At 45.7% G+C, this 19,401-nt stretch overlaps 1 protein-coding gene across 2 annotated transcripts in view; it reads left to right on the top strand.

The window, feature by feature from the left end:
* Positions 1-19,401, top strand: part of MSH6 (mutS homolog 6) — a 46,524-nt gene that overhangs the window by 20,059 nt on the left and 7,064 nt on the right. The window contains exons 5-8 of one of the 2 annotated variants that reach the window (XM_029593378.1): positions 271-539; positions 851-968; positions 2,458-2,547; positions 15,939-16,093. In XM_029593378.1, the coding sequence (XP_029449238.1) occupies positions 271-539; positions 851-968; positions 2,458-2,547; positions 15,939-16,093 (632 nt within the window). The remainder of the gene's footprint in view (positions 1-270; positions 540-850; positions 969-2,457; positions 2,548-15,938; positions 16,094-19,401) is intronic. The other variant, XM_029593379.1, reaches the window with a different exon arrangement.

The following is a 19,401-nucleotide window of genomic DNA, read 5'->3' on the forward strand; positions in this document are numbered from 1 at the left end:
GAAGGGTGTGGTTGTGCAAGAGTTTCACACTTAGTGTATGAACAGGAGAAATGTGAGCTTAAAAAGAATTTTAAAAAACTGGGCAACTTTTTTTTTTTTTTTGGTACATAAGTGTCATGCATAAAGAATGAACCAGGACAAAAGCGAATAGACTTAAGAATAAGACCCGCAAAGGACAAGGAAACAAGCAGTTTATATCTGGAGACATCTAGCTGTTACTGTTGCATTAGAGGTGTAATGTATTCTTTTTCTCTCTGGACATGCTTGCAGATGTCCTGATGTGCTTAGCTCACTATAGCCGGGGAGGTGATGGATCAGTGTGCCGGCCTCTCATAGTGCTGCCAGAGGCTACCAGGCCCTTCTTGGAGCTCAGAAGCTCTCATCATCCTTGCATCTCAAAGACCTTTTTTGGTGATGACTTCATCCCGAATGATATTGTGATCGGCTGTGAGGATGAAGACCAAGGAAGCAATAGTGGAGCCTCCTGTGTGCTGGTCACAGGCCCAAATATGGGGGGGAAATCCACACTCATGAGACAGGTGAACGCAAGTTAGTTTTCTTGCATATCGTAGGTGGGGGAAGATCGAGCACTTCCAGAATATATCAAGGATGTCATTGACTTGATCATGAAAAGTTGCTCAGATAAGGGAGGACACACTTCCATGCCCATCTGCATTCAGGCTTCGCAGAGTTGCAGGACTAACCATGTGTATTAATGTTGACATTATACTGCAGGATGGGGAAGAAAAAGCTGGGAGAGGGGGAAGGGATGTGAGAGAGTGATTCAGAAAGACAGTAGGAAGCTCATCTTAGATGTGTGTGTACTGAGCTCTCACCTTCCATCCCACAGGCCGGGCTCTTGGTGATCATGGCCCAGCTGGGGTGCTATGTGCCTGCTGATATCTGCAAGCTGACGCCAGTTGACAGAGTCTTTACAAGACTAGGCGCGTCGGACAGAATCATGTCTGGTAAGAGATGCAGTTCTTTGTTTTTATGTCATTTGATTTTTAAAACCTTATGGAAGGATTGTGAAGGCTTTTTTTTTTTTTTTTTTTTGTCATTGGTGAAATTTCCCTAATCCATGGTTTATTTGCTTGTAGAGTGGGAAAATGTATACAAAGGCTGTGCTTTCCTTTTGACCCAGTTTTGTGTAAATCTTGTAGAGAACATAGCAGAGCTGCCACAGGTTCCTCTTCCCTGACCCCCCCCCCCCCCATTGTGCTGCCGTAGTTGACTTAAGATAACATCCTTGACCACTGTCACAGTGACCACACCTTTGTTCTTACTGCTTGTGCCATTTCAGTTCATCTTAATATCTCCCTGTTGCTTCACTTCAAACCGTGCAATATACATTTTTCCCAGTCTATTTCTCATATGGGTTAAAAAAAAAAATGTAGTTCAGATCTTGAAGAAAGGATAGATACCATGCAAGCTTGTACTCTCTTTCTGATCCAAATTGCCCTTTCTCTTCTAGTTATGGGCCTCTTAGTTGTTGGTTTTATAAGGTTAAATTACCAGCAAACAGAGGGCCATGCATTCTCTTGTGTACACGGATGTCCGGTACTACTGAATCAGCTCCACCACAAATAGGTGATACTTTTTGGTGTAAATACCGTTTTTATTTTATTTATTTTATATTTATTTCCTCATGGTGTTGAGGAAGGCTGAAAAAGATAGCGAAAACCTCTTTTAGTCCCTGAGGAAGATGGGAAAGTTGAAACACTGCCAGTGTCAGGCTGACGGCTCCAATTTCGCTAACATGAACGATCAGCATAAGAGAAGATCACTTCTACCTAAACAGAGCTAAGTACAAAGCAATTTAAAAATTGGCAAAATAAGAGGACCGCATAAGAGAGTGCTACTGAAATAAGACCATTAGCAATGTTTTAAATATACACCTCAGGTGATAGGATATTTTTCAAGAACAAGAGAATTATGTTGCAGAAGATGAAATATAAAAACAGTATTACACCAAAAAGTATCACCTATTTGTGGTGGAGCTGATTCAGTAGTACCGGACATCCGTGTACATAAGAGAATGCATGGTCCTCTGTTTGGTAATTTGATTATATTAAGAAAGGACTACTTTTGGATTTTGTAAGTTTTGGTTTTATAAGGTTGACCGTGCCTTGAGCCCAACAAGCTCATCTCAAGTGTGTTCAGTATGGTGGTTTGAATCCGTGGTTTGAATCCATGATGAAAGATCCAGAAAAACCCACCATGGTCAAAGAAGTTTTAACTTTAGTATTTACAAGATTTTTCTTTTTCTTTTTTTTTTTTTTAACTTGATGGTTTGTGTCTTTGTGCCGCAGATTTCATTTTTCTGGGATGTAGTTCTGTGTAGTCACAATCTTGTGTACTTGATTGTTTGTTTGACCCTTGTCACCCTGGAAGGATGTTCTTGTGTAAATGCATGAATGCTGATCTGAAATCATGGTCGCCTCATTGATCTTTTAGGCGAGAGTACATTTTTTGTTGAGCTAAGTGAGACTTCAAGCATTCTCCAGCATGCCACGGAACATTCCCTTGTACTTCTGGATGAGCTAGGTATGTATATGTGGCTGTCTGACAGTTTTGTCTTTACAAAGATCTTGTAAGGATACCTGTGAACTGGGAATTGCTTTTCCACTCATGTGGGAACTTAGATAAGTCACTTTTAACTTTAGCCTGGTTTACGCACAGTAACTGTTTGGGGCTGAGGCAGTGTCTTTAATGTTGGTGTACATTTTCAGAAAGTTTATATGTAGATGTGTTCAATACCTTTTTAAATTCTAGGAATAAAGTAGTTTCCATGTCCTGCTACACCAGTCCAGTCCAAATCGGTGGGTAGATGGAGGCAGAACACACAGATTTCTCCATGATGACACTGGTGCAGCTCAGAGAAATCGCAGTATAATCTGCCTCCAGCAGATGGTGGTACAGCAGGATTTTTAGTTAAGATCTAAGTGCTGTTTCGGACCAGACCTCTGGTACACCCAGGAGAAGAGAATCCGTTAAACAGGCTCCCAGTCCCAGTGGGGGGCTTGGTAGAGCCTTTTTGGAAGAGAGGAGGTTTTCTTCTCAAAAAAATTTTGAAATAATTTTTAGCCTTCAGGCTCATGTGGAGAGAATCTTCCACCTTCCTCCTTAACCCCCCCCCCCAGTATTTTGCTCGCAGGCTGCCGCTTTAAGAAAAAAAAAAAAAAAAAAAAAGGCAAGAGTCTAGAGTAGCTGTGGTGCTGGCCTGGAGGCAGGTTGTAAGCACCGGACTGTGAGCCTAATCTGTTAGACTTCTTGAGTAAGTGGCATGCCTGGGCCGCAGCTTCCTGCTCTGGGAGAGAGAGCCAAGATAGAAAAGCTCTTAAGCCAAACACCCGCAGGTTTCTCAGCCCAGCAGTAGAAGAAATCGACAGATGGGGCTGGTGAGGATACCCCAGTCCTGGCCCCTGAGGGGGATCCATTCCAAAGGGCTTCTTTGGGGCAGGTTAAATCTCCTGAAGAGTTTAACTGAATTCTTTTTTTCTTTTTTTGCATGAAAGCTTTCTGTACAATACAGAAGCCTGGCGAGGCGAAAGGCACAGAGGCTTTTCTGGAGTTCTTAATTTCTTTCCTAGTGGCCTAGCACCCCTCAAGCATAAAGGGACAGCAGACTCTCCTCCTGATGCTAATGAATTTCAGGATGATCCCAGTGATCAGCTGGAGTCAGCCACCTGTGCTTCCATGAAAGAAAGGGTTCTAGGCTCAGACAGAGAATGATATGGTTATACATCTTTCCTGAGGAGGAGATTTTAGCATTGATAGATCAGGTGATATCCTGCCTCCAAATTGTGGATTCTAAGGTTCTGGCTGGTGTCCATAGAAGCCTTTAACACATGGCGGTAGAGGACATGGTGCTAGTGCAATGGGAGTTCCTTGAAAGCAGACTTAAGGGGGTAAAAAACTGTCTCAAGCTGTATCCTCTTCCTTATAATTCGCCTAAGTGCCTGTTTCCGATGTCTCGGGTGGATGCTGTAGTCACAGCTGTTTCCAAGCTTTCTGCTATTCCGGTGAAAGGTAACACTTCTCTTAAGGATCCCTAGGATAGGAAGGTTGAGCTTCCTTTGAAGCAGCACTTGTTTACCTCCAGCTCTCTGTGCAGATTTCTGTCTGTGGTCGCTGTGTGGTTTGAGTGCTTCTGTGCTGGATTCAACAGTTCCCAGAAAGTGATGAGGCAGCTCGTATGGAATTAGCAGCTGCTTTCTTAACTGATGCTCTGTGATCATCTCCGGGCTTCTTCTAGATCAGTAGCAACCAGGAGCTGCTCAAATGGGTGGTGAATTCCTGGTTCAAGTTTCAGCTGAGTAAGCTTCCATTTTTAAGGGGAAGCTGCTGTTCAGGAAAGATCTAGAGCAGTTGGTGAAAAATTTGGATGATCCCAAACTGCAGAGGTTCCCCTCACTTTGTATCGCTCTACTAGAGTTCAGGGTCAATCTAGGAATGCCTGATAGTGTAGACTGGGTTCTCAGGGGTTGAGAGGGAGAGATCAACCCTTTCGGGGTTTCCAGAAGCTCATGACAGAGTTAAACTTCCTCCTCCATAACTGCTTGAACATCTCAATGAAGTTCGATGGATTCACACTCTGGTTCTTCCAGTAGGTGGCTGCTTGTAGCAGTTTTATCAGGAGCAGACCCAAATAACCTCCAGATCAGTGAGTGTTAGAAGTGATCTAGTTTGATTACACCCTGTAGTTCCTTAAACCCATTCCTGATGCCTTTGTGGTTTCTTCTTGTTCTTCAGCGATACTCTGAAACTTTAGTTGTTGCAGGCTATCGTTCCAGTTCTCCTTAGAGAGAGGAATCTCGCACGTTACTCCATTTATTTTGTAATTCCCAAAAGGGATGGGTCTTGCAAACACTTTCTCTATTTGAAAGGGGTAAATTGAAACTGAAACCTCAGAATTTCAGAATGGAGACTTTTCGCTTTAATGCTCATGGCAATTCATCAGGGAAAGTTTGTATCTTCCCTGCACATGTCAGAAGCTTGCTTTAATTCCCAGCAGAAGTATCTGTTTTTGAATCGTTTGGAATATTTCAATTTAGGGCACTCCCTTTTGGGTTAGCCCCAGCTCCTCGGACGTTTCACCAAGGTCATGGTGGTTGTGGCAGCATTTTTGAGGCAAGAAGGCATTATGATTCATCTGTATCTGATCCACCCCTGGGAGTAGGCGATAGGGGAGCGGTGTGCTCTCTTTTATCAGAGGTGGGTCGAGATTACATCGGATCAGTGGATTCTGGAGGTAATACAAGGAGGATATGTGCTGGAGTTTCGCAGTATTCCTTGGGATGTATTCATGGTATCTCTCTGCCACTCCCCGCAGTTGAAGCAGGCAGTTGAGAGTATGCTGTCAAGGCTCCTCAGTCTGAGGGCTGTGGTTCCAGTACCCACGCCTCAAAATATGGGTCGATATTCCATTTATTTCATTGTGCCTAAGAAGGAGGACTTCTTTCAACCCATCCTGGATCTCAAAGGGGTCAACCGTCATTTGCTGGCGACTCACTTTCGCATGGAAACATTGACTTAGTGATAATGACTGTACAGTTGGGCATTTCTGCCTTCCTTGTATCTGTCCGAGGTGTACCTCTATGTTCTTATCCAATTGGAGCACCAACGTTTTCTGCGTTTTGCAGTGCCATTATCAGTTTCAGTCTAGCCACTGCTTCCAGAACCTTTTCCAAGGTTATGGTGGTAGCAGCAGCAGAACTGAGAGAGGATGGGATCCTTGTACACCCGTATTTAGGTGACTGGTTGGTTCTGACCAAGCCTCTGGAAGAGAGCTGTCTGGGGACCCACAAGCTGATCTTTGTTGCCGAAGCTCGTTTGGGTGGTAAACCTTGCCAAAAGCAGTCTTCAGCCATCTCAATCATTGGAGTATCTGGGTGTACGGTTCAACATGAAGCAAGGTTTTTCTTCCAGAAGCTCGTATTCAGAAGTTGATGGTGCATATGCATCTCTTGGTGAGCACTATACGCCTGACAGTGTGGTCCTATCTACAGATGCTCGGGTTGATGGCGGCAACCCTGGAAGTAGTACCATGGGCAAGGGTGCATATGCGTCCACTTCACGTTCCCTGCTGTCTCAATGGAACCTGCAGTCTCTGGACTATTTGATTTGGCTCCACCTGCCTACTAAAGTCTGCTCTCACCTCCAGTGGTGGGCACAAGCAGATCTGAGAGAGGAAATCTCCCTGATGTCACCGGACTGGTTGGTACTTACGACAGATGCGAATCTCCAAGGTTGGGGAGCTCAAAGGGAACTGATGGCGCAAGGGTGCTGGAATACAGAGGAGACTCTCTGGAACATCAATCGGCTGGAAGCCCAGGCGGTCCAGTTGGCATACTTGCAGATCAGCTGTAGGATTGAGCGGTCCGAATAATTTATTTATTTATTTATTTATTTATTTATTTATTTAAAGTTTTTCTAGACAGACATTCATTGGGAACATCATATCGGTTTACAGGTAACAAAAAAAAATATAGCAAAATGGCTTTACACATAACTGTTTCAACATAAACAGCAGGAAGGGGGAAGATTAAAGGGGGGGAGAACTGAATAAAGAGGTAAAAATGGGTGATAGAGGAACAGTAGAAAAATACAGGATTGTACAATATAGCAGCATAGTACAATAAAGTAGCGAGGTCGGGGATTTCTGCTGGGTGCACGAGGTGTAAGGGAGTGGATCATGAGAATGCCTGTCTGAAGAGCCAGGTTTTTTAATTTTTGTAAACAGTCTTCTTGGCGAAGGTCAGAAGGCATGGAATTCTATAATGCTGGCCCTGCAATGGATAGAGCACGCTCTCTCGATGAGGTGTGGTGAGTGAGCTTAGGTGAGGGTGTGTGTAGGGTAGCCATGTAGTGAGATCTAGTAAGTCTGTTGGGGCTGTGGAAGGTGAGTGAGTTATTGAGCCAATGTATGTTCTGGTTGTGTAGTGTATGAGCATGAGGGTCTTAAATTGGAAAAGATGTGGGATTGGGAGCCAATGTAGATCTTTAAGAATGGGAGAGAGATGCTTGGACAACGCAACAACAATGGCTTACATTTATCAGCAGGGAGGAATCAAGAGTCAGAAAGTATCACAAGAGAGAGACCAATTTATGGAATGGGCGGACGTTCCTCTTCAGCAGATCTCAGCCTCACACATTGCAGGAAAAGACAACGTAAGAGCAGACTTTCTCAGCAGGGAGAGTCTGGACCCAGGAGAACGGGTTTTGTTGGACGAGGTGTTCCAGCTGATAGTGGATCACTGGGGACTTCCATTTCTAGACCATCTAGCAACTTCTTGCAATGTGAAGGTTCTTCGATTCTTTAGTCACAGGAGAAAGCAGAGATCTTTGGGGATCGATGCTCGTGCAGGTCTGGCCGGAAGGCAAGCTGCTCTATGCCTTTCTCCTGTGGCCCCTATTGGGAAGAATGATTCGAAGGATCGAAGGGCACAGTGGGATGGTGTCTCTGGTGGCACCGGATTGGCCCAGAAGTCTATGGTATGCAGATCTGCAATGATTCCTGGTGCCCCCCCCCCCTCGCCTGTGGTGTTTGCCACCTTGCTATGAGGACAAAAGTTCTCCATTCCTTAACCTATGTGCAGATTTAGCGAGTCTTTGAGGCTTGGTGTGAAGATTGGAGTGCTTCCTCATTCAGTTAGGATCCCGCTCATTTTGGAATTTTTGCAGGATGGTTTGAATAAAGGATTGGCCCTTAATTCCTTGAAGGTTTCAGGTAGCGGCTCTTGCCTGTTTCAGGGGCCAGGTGAATCCTTATCTCATCTTGATGTGGCCCGTTTCTTGAAGGGAGTGAAACATTTTCATCCTCCCTTGCGCTTACCGGTTCCTTTGTGGAGTCTTAACTTGGTGTTTCATTTCTTGGGCCCTATGTTTTGACCACTGCATAGCTTTCCTTATGGTTACTGATCTTGAAAACTGTGTTTCTGGTGGCGATTTGTTCTGCGCATAGAATTTCCGAGTTGCAGGCCTTGTCTGGCCGGGAGCCTTTCCTTTGGGTGACTCCAGGGGCGATACAGATGCGTACTGTTCCTTCCTTCTTGCCTAAAGTGGTCTCAGATTTTCCCTTGGATAAGGAAAGAGATGCGGAGGATACTGCCTGTTGCATCCCTTGGATGTCAAGATATGTTGTGAAATAGCTGGTGGTTTCTAAACCTTTCAGAAAGTTGGATCGCCTGTTTGTCCTTCATCATGGGGGAAAACGGTTAACCAGCTTCAAGGGGTACAATAGTTTGCTGGATTAAAGAGGTAGTCACAGCCGTGTATGTGTCGGCTGAACAGCCGCTGCCCACTCAGGTTAGGGCTTATTCCACTAGGGCTCAGGCAGTGTCATGGACTGAGGTTAGATTGTTGTCTCCCGTTGACGTTTGCCGAGCTTCGACGTGGTCCTCCTCACACACCTTTTCCAGGTATTTATCGTCTGGATGTGCAGACCTGGGAGGATGCAGCCTTTGTACGTGCAATTTTGACTGGTCCACAGGCAGCCTCCCACCCTGTTCAGGAGTAGCTTGGGTACATTGCACTGGTTCTGGGTTCATCTGTCTGGACGCTAAGAAATGAGAAATTACTACTTGATAATTTTCCTTTTCTTTAGGACAGACAGATGAATCCAGCTTCCCACCTTTGGCTGCTGAATGATTGATTACGTTATGGTCCTCCTGCAGGGCTAAATTTCAAGGGATTACTGATAAGTGTTAATCCATTCTGTGACTGAACTCAGTGTTTCTTGCTTGAGTACAGTATTAGTTGTCTGTTTTTAATCAAGTGTGTTTTGCTAGTCTGTCCACATTTTGCTTTTGAAGAGAATACGGGCAGGCTGATGTCACTGCACAAGTATATATACTGTGAGTTTCTCAATTTTGGCTTTTCTTCAGCGAAGCTTGGATAAGGGTTTAGCGTTGAATTCCTTGAAGGTTCAGGTTACAGCTATTGCCTACTGCAGGTGCAAGGTTCATGGTCGGTGGCTGCACATCTAGATGTTTCCCATTTCCTACAGGACTTGAGACCGGCTGCCGTGTAGACCCCTAGTTCCTCAGTGGGTTTGCAATCTGGTTTTTAAGGCGTTAGTTGCTCTCCCCTTTGAGCCTTCAAAGCAGATTTCCTTAAAAAATAATACCTTGAAGGCTATTTTTCTGGTCCGTTTGCTCTGTTTGCTGCATTTTAGAGATTTGGGCTCTGTCTGTCTTCCAGAGATCCCTTTCTGGTTATTGCATCTGTCGGTGTCTTTCTGTCCTGTGCTGTCCTTTTTATGTGGTATTGGGTTTTCATTGCTCTACTGGCCTTTTCAAAGGATGAGTATTGCAGAGGCCCTTGAGCTACCTTGATGTGCATCATGTTCTCCATCAGAGATGTGGAAGTTTCTTTATATAGGTTGGCTAGATTGTTTGTTTTTTGTTTTGTTTCCAGGGCTGCTTAAGAGTAAAGCGACTTCTAAAGCTGCTTTAGCTAGGTGAATCAAGGATGCTATTTCTTCAGCTTATTAGCTCAGGGGCTGTAGTGGTCCAGCAATTACCTGTGCTCGGTCTTCGTTCTGGGCGGAAGCTATTACTATGGCACCCTAAAACATTTGCAAGGCAGCTACCTGGTTGACTGTATTCCTTTGAAAAGCATTACAGAATAGAGGTTTTGGCTAAAGACTGTGCACCTTACAGAGCGATAGTTCTCAAAGTGGCCCTTACTTCCTCCCTACAGAGTGGGACTTTGGTACTTCTGCTGGATTGGACTGGTGTAGCAGGAAGACATGAGAGGAGAAATTTGTACGCATTAATTTCCTTTCCTTAAGACCTGCTATACCTGTCCAGTATCCTCCTGGGCCTTGGGGCCTTTTTCAGATATATATTCTGAGAGAACCGGTCTACCTTTGTCTGTCTGTTCCCTTGCTGTTATTTTTTGTTTTCTCTCTCCATACATGTTTTGAAGTGCTTTTTAATATGGTGAATGATATAGTATGGTGGTTTTTTTTGGTTTTTTTTAGCGCTTTATCCTTTAACTAGGATTTCTCTAAACTACACCCCTATGTATAGTAGTACAGATGTCTGAGAAATCTGAGTGCTCTGCCTCCATTGGTTGGTAGGGGGACATAATCGACTGGTTTGGACTGGTCTAGTATAGCAGGACTTCCGAAAAAGGAAAATTAGTTCTTACCTGCTAATTTTGTTCCTGTAGTACCACAGGTCAATCCAGACTGCTGGGTTTTTGCCTCCCTTCCACCAGGTGGAGATAGAGAAAGTTTTGCTGACACTGGCATATACCTGGTGTGCCACCTGCAGTTCCTCAGTATTGACTTGTAACCAAGCCAAGATACCAATGAAACTAAACAAATACGTTCCCTGACCGAGCAGTAAGATGTGGAAAACCCCCTAATGGGAACGGTTCTTTCCAACATTAACCACAGAAGAAACGAAAACTGTGCCAGTCCTTAATCTATTTACAACAACAGATGGAGTGGACTCTCCAAGCCTCTTTATCCCAACTGGACAGGACTCTGGCCTGATCTGTGGTACTACGGGAATGAAAATTAGCAGGTAAGAACCAATTTTCCTTTCCCTATATGTACCCAGATCAGTCCAGACTCCTGGGATGTACCAAAGCTTCCCTAAACAACGTAGGACTGATAGTGTCCCACTCGAAGTACAATTTTACCAAAAGCCATGGCATCTGGAACTTGGACTTCCAAGTGATAATGTCTGGCGAAAGTGTGCAACGACTTCCAAGTAGCCACTCTACAACTCTCCTGTGGCGACACTTGCTGCCATTCGGCCCATGATGTTGCTTGCGATTGGTTTAGAGTGAACTCTCAATCCCTTAGTAATGGAGCAACCCTGACCAAAGTACGCTGAACCTATCGCTTCTTTCAATCACCAGGCTATGGTGGATTTTGCAGCCTTATGTCCCATCTTATGGAGTGGCACTATCACAAAAGGATGGGCCAATTGCAGAAAGCTATTAATGATTTTAAGATACCGCATCAAGGCCCATTTCACCTTCAGATTAAAGGAAGGAAATGTATGCAAAGAAATTCCATCCTGAAAAAAGGATCCCTGCCCGATAGAGCCTGAAGCTCCAAAATCCTTCTAGCGGAACAAATTGCTACCAAGACGACAACCTTTAAGGTAAAATCCTTCCTCGTTCTTCTTTGAAGCGGTTTGAACTGAACCATACACGATCCCCTGAGAACCAAGTACGGGGGGATATAACTTCCACACTGGAGGCCGCAAATGCTTTGCCTCCTGGATAAAATGGACCTCATCTGGATGCGCAGCTAGGTCTGCTTCCTGTACCATGCCTTTAAAGCAGCCCAGGCCACCACCTGGACTCCGAGGGAATTAAAGGCCAAACCCTTCAACAACCCTTGCTGCAAGAAGGTCAAAATATGTGCTCAAGTAGGATCAAGTCCCCTGCTCTGCACACCAAGACTCAGACATTCCAAAGCCTCACATAGGTTAAGGATGTAGAAGTCTCCCTAGTTTGCAACAGGCTGGAGACCACATCCTCAGGATTTCCCTTGCATCTCAGATACTTCCTTTCAGAAGCCAAGCCGCGAGACAAATGAGCCCCCTGATGCAGCATATTGGGAAGAAAAGCAAGATGCATCGGAATGACCACCGCGAGATTGAGCAAATCTGCAAACCAGGGCTGTCGAGGCCACTCCGGTGCCACTAGAAATCACCGCTCTCAGATGAACCTTTATTCTCCGCAATACTAAGCCCATTACCTGCCATGGGATTACTAAAGCATTGACTCCTCCTACTTTGTGTTCCCTTCTGCAACTGAAGAAGTGTGGAGCTTTGCCATTTCTTTGAGTTGCAATCAAGTCTAAGCAGGGAGTTCCCCCACTTGAGATGGATAAGCCTCATCGCTTCTACTGACAACTCCCACTCCCCGGGATCTAGCTGCTGACGACTGAGGCATTCTGCCTGAACATTGCCTGTCCTGGTTATGTGAGATGGTCCCAATAACTTCAGATTCTGGTCTGCCCAGCTAATTAGTTTCTAGGCCCTTGATCCACTGCTCAATTCTTGGTCCCACCTTGTCAGTTAATGTAAGCCACTGCTGTTGCATCGTCTGATAAAATCCTTACCAGCCACCCTTGTAATAGAGGCAGAAAAGCTTGTAACGCAAGGCACACTGCTGTGGTCTCCAAATGATTGCTTGGCTGTGACGACTCCTCCTGGTGACCACTGCCCCTGCGCCAACTGAGCCTGGCCTAAAGCACCCCCCCCCCCAACCGGAGAGTCTGGCGTTGGTTGTAACCACTATCCAGTTCGGAACCTCTACGGTTACACCGTGGCTTAAGCGGTCGCAAACTCTAAAGCGTAACCTTGTTTTATCACAGGACCCATTGATCAGACGTGATCTTGGCCCATTCCTCAAAGAAAAGTGTCAGACTCCCTGTAAAACCGGAACTGTCTCTAGCTGGCTTTCGGCCTCAAAAGGACTGGGTCCAGGACTGCCTCCCAGTGCTTTGTCTCTGATCCCTTCCTGAAGCCCGACTCTGCCGAAACAGCCGATTTTTTTTGCTCTGAAGCAAGGGCATGTAGAGAGGGGACCTATTGCCGCCACTCGGCTTGTCCTCTGGCAACCTATGACCTTTGTTCTTGTCCAGGAGCTCCACGAGCTTCTCTAAATCTTCTCCAAAAAGCATTTTCCCTTTAAAGGGAAGCGCTCCAAGCTGAGATTTAGACCAGTCGTCTGCTGACCAGATTCACAATCAAGGAAATTGCCTGGCTGAGACCACAGACATTATAGTCCTGGAGGATGTTCTGATGAGATCATACAATGCCTCTTCTCCATAGGCCACCACTGCTTCCAAGCACTTGGCCTCTGACATCACCTTATCAGACTGTGACTGTTGAACCCAGCCCGAATCATAAAACTGTTGCACACTGCAGCTCGACTACCCAGGGCCGATACCTCCAATATTTCTTGAGATGGACCTCCAACTTCCTATCCTGCATATCCTTAATCGCAGCCGAACCAGCCACAGGAATAGTTGCTTTCTTAGTAACAGCCAATACTGAGACATTCACCTTAAGCCTCTGAAACAACTCCCGTGTCCTCTAACGGATATAGCTTGTCCATAGCTCTGCCGACCTCCGCAGTCTCCCACTCCCGGATCACAAGCTTCTTTATGCACATTATGGAAAGGGAAAGCTTTTGCTGTACCTCTAAACATTCCCTGACTGAGTCCATCTCTTCATGATCCGAATCTTTCGGTGGTTCCCTGATTCCCCCAGCTCCTTAAGAACATATGGAATCAAGGGCCACAATTCTTCCCTGTGGAAAAGAACAATCACCTTCCGATTGTCCCCTTCCACTATGATGGCTTGGCCCCACTCCTGGCGACGTGTCCTCCTCCAGCAGCTCCCCGAAGGCTCGCTTGCATCCTCCCAACACTTAAGCTGACTCAGTACTTGCCGAACCCTGGTCGCTCCACTCGCCTGCGTCCTCTTTGGACCGCTTGGAAGGATGCGGAGTCTGTCCCTCATGCTGGAAATACGATGGCCCGCAACCTTCCTGGCAAGATAAGCCTTGTGAAGCAGGACAAAATCTGGAGAAAATCCTGATGGATCCTCCCCCAGGACGTCCTCTTTCTCTCAGGCAGAGGTTCCTGAGCCCCCTGGGCCTCTGTTGGTCTCCATAACAGCTGGGGACAGCGGTGGGGGAAGGGCTCCTTCTGCACCTGCAGCCTCAGTTGTTGTGGCTAAGAAATTCAAGATGGCCACTGCTCCCAGGTGCACTGGGAATGAACCGTAGTTGCATTGGACTCATCTGCAATCCCTGCAGTGGTCTGATGTGTTCCCGACACGCCCGAGCTGCTCTCTTCTCTAGAGAGCTGCAGGAGTCCAGGCTTGTGTGCGCACTTCTCCACGTGTAGCACAACAGCTGCCACGTGGCATGGCTTCCTTCGCGTGTCTTTGCCGCTGCTGAGAGGATGCTGGAAAACCCGAAAACGAGCCCTTACCAATCTACCTTGGCCTCGAGTTACGCGGCACGAAGAAAAAAAAAAAAAAACAAATATGAAAGCAAACACAAAAAGAACACTTCCTTGAAGCAGCAGCCGCAGGGTCCTCACGTCTTCCTTGGGGGGGGGGGGGGGGGGGGGGAGGAGCTGGCACCACCAGTTGAACAACCTCCCAGTGGCAATAAGGACAGAGCCAAAAAAGGATCTCCAAACTCCTGCTTGTCCACCTCAAACTAGAAGGGATGGCCCCACCAGGACCTAACAACCTTCTGGGAGGTAATCTTCAGTCCTAACCTAACTCTTTAACTAATTCACAGACTGCCGGTTTTGCACCGCTACCATCTGCTGGAGACAGAGAAATACTGAGGAACTGTGGGTGGCACACCAGGTTATATGCTAGCAGAACTTTCTCTGTCTCCATCTGCTGGAAGGAGAGCAAATCCCAGGAGTCTGGACTAATCTGGGGACATACAGGCAATGAAATTAACAGGTAAAAAGTTCAAACTTTTTTTTTTCTGTGTCATTTTTTTTTCCTGCTCTGCCTCTTTTTTTTTCATTCCTTTTGTTTTTTTTTCTAACTTTTCCCTCTTTTCCTTCCTCCCTTTTTATGCTTTTATAAAACTCTTCTTCCCTGTCTTTCCTCTCATCTGCTTCCCCTTATCGCCTCCTGTCTCTGCTGATCTCCTCTAGTCATGCTGTATTTTCTACTTCAACTCCACTGTCCCACATAATTCTACCCGCACAGCAGGAACATCAGTTAGTGGTGGGTCTGCTACCATTTCCTGTCACCTACTTTGACTCCTGGTTTGAGTAGCTGGGGACACCGTATGTATCGATGGGACCCTGCATGGGTCTAGTCACAAGTCTTGCGCAGGCAGCATGGCCTGAAGCGCCACTCACCTACTCGCACTGCTAAGAGCTAAGGAAGAACATGCAGGCAAGCAGAATCTGAGAATCGGCCTGGTGGGGAATGAGGCCTCGTGTGCCCCCAAGGGTGCCTCTTGTTGTAGCCACCCCTCTCTTGTTTACCCCACTTCCACAAGAAACACCATATTCTGCAGCTGGGCCTGCTTTTGATTCCATGCTGTGAAATTGCAAGCAACTAGAAAATGTAATTATTCCTTCTCCTTTTAGCTGTGGTACAGACTGGTTTAAAAAATGGTAGCCACTTTTTTAAACCCCAGAGTAGTTAGATGCAGACTTAAGTTGTTAAATGCAGGAGAAACTGGAGATAACTGTCTTGGAGCCAGACATCTTGTGATAGCAGGAGATTTTTTTTTTTTTTTTTTAAATAGCAGATTCAAATAGGGTTAAACTAATTATATTTTGTGACATCTTATTTGTGTGATGGCCTCTGGTAGCTAACTGCATGATTGCTGTACAGGCAGACAACACTGGCCTTGGGTTTTTCTTTGTCCAGTAAGTGGGTTAAGTATGATGTGCTGTCCATATCCTCTTTCTTGATCTAGAACACAAGAAAGAACTTTTCTTCCAATTAGAGAGAAAAATGACACAGTGAGGTCAGTATTCAGATATAGCTGGCTAAGTAAGTGGATATTCAGTGGTGTGGCTGTGCCATTTAATACTTGGGCAAGGTTAAAGTTAGCTGGATAAGATATTTTTTAACTTTAGATCTGCTTAATATCGCAACTTATCGGGCTGAGTTAGTTATGGCCCTTTTTTTTTTTAAATCTGGATAAAAGGCTGAATATACCAAATTGTGCCGTTTAGACAGATAACACATCTATGTAAATGGCTTTTGAAAATCTACCTCTTAACGTGGCAAAAATTAAATGTTAGAGTTGTTGAGTACAAAGCACAGCTTTTATTAGGTTAATGCATGTTCATTGCCCTAATAAAAAGCATCCTCTGTATTCTCCTCTTTGAAAGCTTTTAAACAGTTGTTGATTATCAAGTCTGAAGTTGGAACATCCCTGCCAGTATTATCTTTGTGTTTCAGGTAGGGGCACAGCCACATTTGATGGCACAGCCATAGCTAGTGCCGTGGTCAAAGAACTTGCTGAAAATATAAAGTGCCGCACGCTGTTTTCCACTCACTACCATTCCTTGGTGGAGGATTACGTGCATAGCCCTGTCGTGCGCTTGGGCCACATGGTAAGTATAAACAGGTCAGGTCACTGCCTCAGAGGTGCGTAGGTCCTGCTCCTTTAGTACAGTCGTACTCTCGGACAGTCCTACCTCTTTATGCTGTTTGTTGTGGATATCCAGCCTAGGCCTTACATCTCACCAAAACTTAGTTAAGCAAAATTATCTAAAATTGATGGTATAAAAACGGAGACTTGAAGACATAATTCTTGTATTCTGCTTATGTAATACATGTGTTGCTGAGTAGAGCATGCTGCTAAAGTCCCAGAACTGTGCAGACAAGCTGCAGCCTTGTCAGATCTAAATGGTGCAGTTTTCATTTTCAAAGGCGCAGGGTATTTAGTGTGTGTGTGTGTGTGATGCCAATTACTATTTCATTTAAGCTCAGGCAGAAGCTGCCTTAGCAGTACAAGCTCAAAAAGTAATGCATACCGTAGAAGCAGTTAATGGCAAAATATTCTTTTTTTGACGCCAGGATACAGACCCACAGCCTACCCCACCCCCACCAAAAAAAAGATCTGGTCACTAGATTCCTGATGGCAAACAAAAATCCTAAGCCCCATCTAGTCTGCCTAGCTTCATTTTGCAATAACATAAGTCAGACTTGATCTACTTAACAAAAAAAAAATGCTATGTTAGGGCAGACTAATGGTCTGTTAAGCTTAACTTCCTGTCCCGCAGGCATGGCTAGTCCAGGTTGTTTGACATACATGGAATTGATCCACTCATATCGGTCCAGACTTATGGGTTTTGCCTCCCCTCCAACAGATGGAGACAGAGAAAGTTTCACTCACACTGTACTTAACCCAGTGTGCCACCTGCACTCCCTCAGTATTTCTCAGTCTCCAGTAGATGGTGCAAAACCTGTAGTTCTGCAGTCAGGAGACTGTTTTGGATTTATGAGCCTTCCTCCCAGGGAGGGTTTGGGTCCTAGTGGATCCTTCCCTGTCTGGCCCAGGTGGACGAGCTGGGAGTTGGTGACCCTTTCGTACGCTAGCTTCTTTCATCTGTGGGGTGTAAATCTGTGGTTCAGATCCCTCCCCGTCACAAGGCAGCTACAGGCTCAGCATGGCTGTTTTCTATTAGTTGGTCCCTTTTTTTTTTTTTTTTTAATTTGTCTGATTTTCTTTATTCTAGCAACTGTGTTCCATTCTAGGGACTAGGTATTGTACAGGTCTAGGTTCTATGGCATTGACATTGGAATTAATGCATTGGGCGTTTGCATATATGCGGCCTCTGCAAGGGCTCTTCTCTTGCTGGAATCTGTTGATGAGGAATCTTCCTCATCTGTTCAAGAGGGAAGCCAGGGCAAGTCTTTCATGGTGCTTACTCACACCAATCTAGAGTGTGTTGCAGAATTGGATAATCTTTACCACTGATGGAGGGCGGTGTGGCAGGGCCAGTGGTTGAAACAGTAGGCCTCATGGCCTAACAATGTGTTAGAGACGAGAGCAGTACAACTCGTGTTGCTTGCCTGTCTGCCAAGGTTATGTGGCCTTCTAGTTGGGATCCTATCAGACAATGGTGGACTATCTCAAACGCCAAGGCAGAACCAAGAATCAGGCAGCGGCTCAAGAGGCCCAGGTCTTGATTCTCTGGGAGAAAAGCATTTAGAACGGCTGGCAGTGTCTCACATAGCCAGAGTTCAGGTGGATTTTATCAGTCTGAGAACATTAGACCCCAGGGAATGGGTACTGTCTGAGGCAGCGAAGTGTCTCATTCACGGAGATGGGGCTATCCCGACCAAAGAGTACCCCAAGGTGTCAGTTTTCAGCCGCTGAACAGAACACAGTACAAAGGAATTGGAGCAGTGGTGCCTCCATGGCCTTGAGGGATTATTCTTTGTCTTCACGCCTGCGGCCTCTGGTGGACGATAGATTACGGCAGATAGATAGAAAAACATCCAGGCAATGTGATTCTGGTAGCTCCAAAGTGCCACATCGACCAGATCTAATCAAGATGGCCATAGATGGGCCCCTGAGAGTCTGACATCGGTCGACTGTTTTCCACCAGGGCCCAATATTTTTGAGTTAGGCGGCTCACATCTGTCTCGTGGCTTCGCTTCTGAGAGGAGACAAAGTGGTTATTTCCACTTTCTACATCCTTGATGTATGTGAGAATTTGGAGGATCGTTGAGTCCTGGTCTGCTGTTGACTGAGTGTAGCCTCAGTCTGTTCAGGCTACAGTGTCACACACTTTGGCTATTCTACAGAAAAAGGTTCTGGTCAAGAGACTGGCCTTTAACTCTGAGTGTCCAGGTAGCAACTTTGGGTTGTCTTTGGGGTAAGGTGCAAGGGTCTCATCTGTCTGCACATCTGGATGTTCTATGGTTCCTTCAGGGAGCTAAGAACATTTGTCCATCTTGGAATCTGTATCTAGTCCTTAGAAGATTGTGTGAACCACTAGAGAGTGCTATGGTTAGACTTGACTAAAGTGGTTTTTTTGGTTGCCATTGGTTCAGCCAAGAGAATTGAGGAGCTCCAGGCGCTGTTGTGTTGAGATCTCTTCCTACATATGTCTGAGTTGGAGGTATTTTTATGCATGGTACCTTCGTTTCTGCCTGAGGTAGTCTGTGTTCCGCTTTGGATTCCTCTACGCCTCATGCAGGGGTGCTTAGGTTCTTAGAGTGGAGGCATGCATTATTGAGGTATCTAAAGGTCACATGATTTCCAGAGATCACATCTCCTCTTTGTACTGTGGCATGGTCCAGAGAAGGAAAATAAGTAGTTTAAGGCTACAGTTGCATGGTGGCTGAAAGAAGCAATGGAGTTAACTTACATTTCTAAAGGGTGCTTGCTACTGGGGAGTTTAAGGATGCACTTGACGCGTTTTCAGGCGACTTCCTGCGCTGAGTCTCATTAGGGGTGTCCGCATGAAATTTGCTGGGTGGCTACTGGGAAGTTGTTGCCCACTCTTGCTAGGCATTGTTGCTTGGATGTCAGGGGTTCTGGCTTCCATGTGCTTTAGTGAGAGGTGTTCTACGAGCAGAACTCTCCACCTCCCACCTGACTTAAGGGGAGCTTAGGTACATCCCAGGAGTCTTTAATTTTCATTCCTGTAGTACCACAGATCAGTCCAGAGACCCGCCCATTCACTGGTGGGGAGAGTCTGCCGCTCGTACTGTTGGTTTGTATATAGTGTGGAGTTGTTGGAAGTTTTCAATGCCGATCGCTTACATTAAATTTGGGACATGAGTTTTCTGTTGTCTTTTTGGACAACTTCACCTTCTGGCTTGTTGGAGGGAACTAAGCTTGCTTAGAAATTTAGGGTTGTTGCTGTCATCTTGGCTTGGGTAAAGGACCATTCTGAGCGACTGC

This window comes from Rhinatrema bivittatum, chromosome 3 (genome assembly GCF_901001135.1).
Source record: "Rhinatrema bivittatum chromosome 3, aRhiBiv1.1, whole genome shotgun sequence".
Classification (NCBI taxonomy): domain Eukaryota; kingdom Metazoa; phylum Chordata; class Amphibia; order Gymnophiona; family Rhinatrematidae; genus Rhinatrema; species Rhinatrema bivittatum.